The 2,777-nt window shown below is 47.0% G+C and overlaps 1 protein-coding gene across 1 annotated transcript in view; it reads right to left on the minus strand.

The window, feature by feature from the left end:
• Window positions 1–441: 441 nt before the first annotated feature.
• Window positions 442–2,777, minus strand: part of LOC149445354 (uncharacterized) — a 17,139-nt gene continuing 14,803 nt past the window's right edge. Inside the window, exon 4 of the mRNA XM_089653897.1 lies at window positions 442–954. Within this exon, the coding sequence (XP_089510023.1) occupies window positions 786–954 (169 nt within the window). The 3' untranslated portion in view covers window positions 442–785. The remainder of the gene's footprint in view (window positions 955–2,777) is intronic.

A 2,777-nucleotide genomic window follows, 5' to 3' on the forward strand; every position in this document is an offset into this window, starting at 1 on the left:
TTCTGACAGAGATAAACAGATGTTTCTTCTGAGCAACAAAAAAATAGAAATAGAAAATTAGGAATAGAAAATCCAGAAAAATAGAAAAAGAAAATCTAGAAGGATAGGAAAAAAAAAAAACCCTAGAAAATTCAAAAATCTAGAAAAATAGGAAATCTGGAAAAATTTAGAGAAATAGAAAAATATATTGATAATCTGGGAAATCTAGGGAAAAAATGGAAATAGAAAATCTAGAAAAATAGAAATCTGATAGAAAGTTTGTTAAAATACTAGGAATTGTAGAAAAGGTCTGAAAGATTAAAAATAAATTAAGAAAACAGCACAAAAAAATGCGGTTTGCGTTTGATCCATTTCTGCAGTGCTTTTTTTGCCACGTTTTTGATGAATTTAGCATTTTTTTTCCCCAACTTGTTACAGATTAACAGACAAACAGACAAAAACACATTAAAAACACATTAAAAATGCATGAAAAAAAAATTGCAGCAAAAACGCACTACATACTTTCTGCAGCATCTCCTTTGAAGTCTATAGAAACAAAGACGCAAAGTTTTGCATTTAAAAAAGTCCCCGACCCTTTCCAAAAAACGCACCGGGGTGACAACGCGAAGATGTGAAGGTGTCAGGTTAAATGGGCTGCTGTGCGTTTCTGCAAAACGCAACGGAAAAACGCAAAGGTGTGAACCCAGACTGAAATCTTTTTCATGTAAAAAAAAAAAAAAAAATGTGTGTTTTAGTACATAAAATTTTTTTAAAAATGGCATAAAAAAGTGTTAATGACTGGAAGTTTAGCTGACGGAGTCCATGGAAGGCACGCCGGCGTCACGTCCCGGTAGGACTCCATTGCTGTGTGTCCCATTTCTAACATTTTGTGACTGAGCGGTGTCTGCGTCCCGGCAGTTCAATGACTCAAGCTGCTCATTATTGTTGTCTTGGTGTGATTTTTTCACCCTGTTCCTGCAAGGAAAATAATACATATCATCATCAGAGGTCATACAGGATCCAGACAGGAAAATAATAGACTGTAACAATGTTAAAGTGAATATAGTGAATGCGGGGTCCGGGGAGAGCGGATATAGTGAATGCGGGGTCCGGGGAGACCGGATATAGTGAATGTGGGGTCTGGAGAGACCGGATATAGTGAATGCGGGGTCCGGGGAGACCGGATATAGTGAATGCAGGGTCCGGGGAGACCGGATATAGTGAATGCGGGGTCCGGGGAGTGCGGATATAGTGAATGCAGGGTCCGGGGAGAGCGGATATAGTGAATGCGGGGTCCGGGGAGATCGGATATAGTGAATGCAGGGTCTGGGGAGACCGGATATAGTGAATGCAGGGTCTGGGGAGACCGGATATAGTGAATGCGGGGTCCTGGGAGTGCGGATATAGTGAATGCAGGGTCCGGGGAGACCGGATATAGTGAATGCGGGGTCCGGGGAGTGCGGATATAGTGAATGCAGGGTCCGGGGAGAGCGGATATAATGAATGCGGGGTCCGGGGAGATCGGATATAGTGAATGCAGGGTCTGGGGAGACCGGATATAGTGAATGCAGGGTCTGGGGAGACCGGATATAGTGAATGCAGGGTCCGGGGAGACCGGATATAGTGAATGCGGGGTCCGGGGAAACCGGATATAGTGAATGCGGGGTCCGCGGAGAGCGGATATAGTGAATGCGGGGTCCGGGGAGAGCGGATATAGTGAATGCGGGGTCCGGGGAGAGCGGATATAGTGAATGCAGGGTCCGGGGAGAGCGGATATAGTGAATGCAGGGTCCGGGGAGAGCAGATATAGTGAATGCAGGGTCCGGGGAGACCGGATATAGTGAATGCGGGGTCCGGGGAGACCGGATATAGTAAATGCGGGGTCCGGGGAGACCGGATATAGTAAATGCAGGGTCCGGGGAGAGCGGATATAGTGAATGCAGGGTCCGGGGAGACCGGATATAGTGAATGCAGGGTCCGGGGAGAGCGGATATAGTGAATGCGGGGTCCGGGGAGAGCGGATATAGTGAATGCGGGGTCCGGGGAGAGCGGTTATAGTGAATGCGGGGTCCGGGGAGAGCGGATATAGTGAATGCGGGGTCCGGGGAGAGCGGATATAGTGAATGCGGGGCCGGGGAGAGCGGATATAGGGAATGCAGGGTCCGGGGAGAGCGGATATAGTGAATGCGGGGCCGGGGAGAGCGGATATAGTGAATGCGGGGTCCGGGGAGAGCGGATATAGTGAATGCGGGGTCCGGGGAGAGCGGATATAGTGAATGCTGGGTCCGGGGTTTAGCAACACTTTAAGCTTTGACAACAAAAACCTGGAAGCTGATTGGACTCTATGCACAGCTGCACCAGATTTTTCAGCATGCAGTTTTAGTAAATAACCCCCACTCGTCTATTGAATGGAATACTTTCTATGTCCCCAGCCGCTGACATCTACTCCAGCGAGAGAATTAACTCCCAAGTTCCCACTCAGAACTCAAAAAACTTCAAAAGCTTCTGAAAATGCTAGATGCCTGGCTGCCTCTGACCAGAATGCGTTCAGAGTCACTAACCCGAGCTGGAGATTTCAGAACTTTCCATCTCCTGCTTGTTCTGGCCCAGTCACCCGGATAGTATTGGATGAGCATGACAGCCAGATAATTCACATTTTTAAAAAGGTAAGACTAGAAATAGCAGACTAAGGGGGGGGGGGGTTGATTTAATAAAGGCAAATAGACTGAGCACTCTGCAAGTACAGTTGCTACAGAGCTTAGTAAATGAGCAGAAGCTCTGCTGATCTCCACCATCCA

Source organism: Staurois parvus, unplaced genomic scaffold (assembly GCF_062004578.1).
Source record: "Staurois parvus isolate SC_StPar_1 unplaced genomic scaffold, SC_StPar_1.0 ptg000726l, whole genome shotgun sequence".
NCBI classification, from domain to species: Eukaryota; Metazoa; Chordata; class Amphibia; order Anura; family Ranidae; genus Staurois; species Staurois parvus.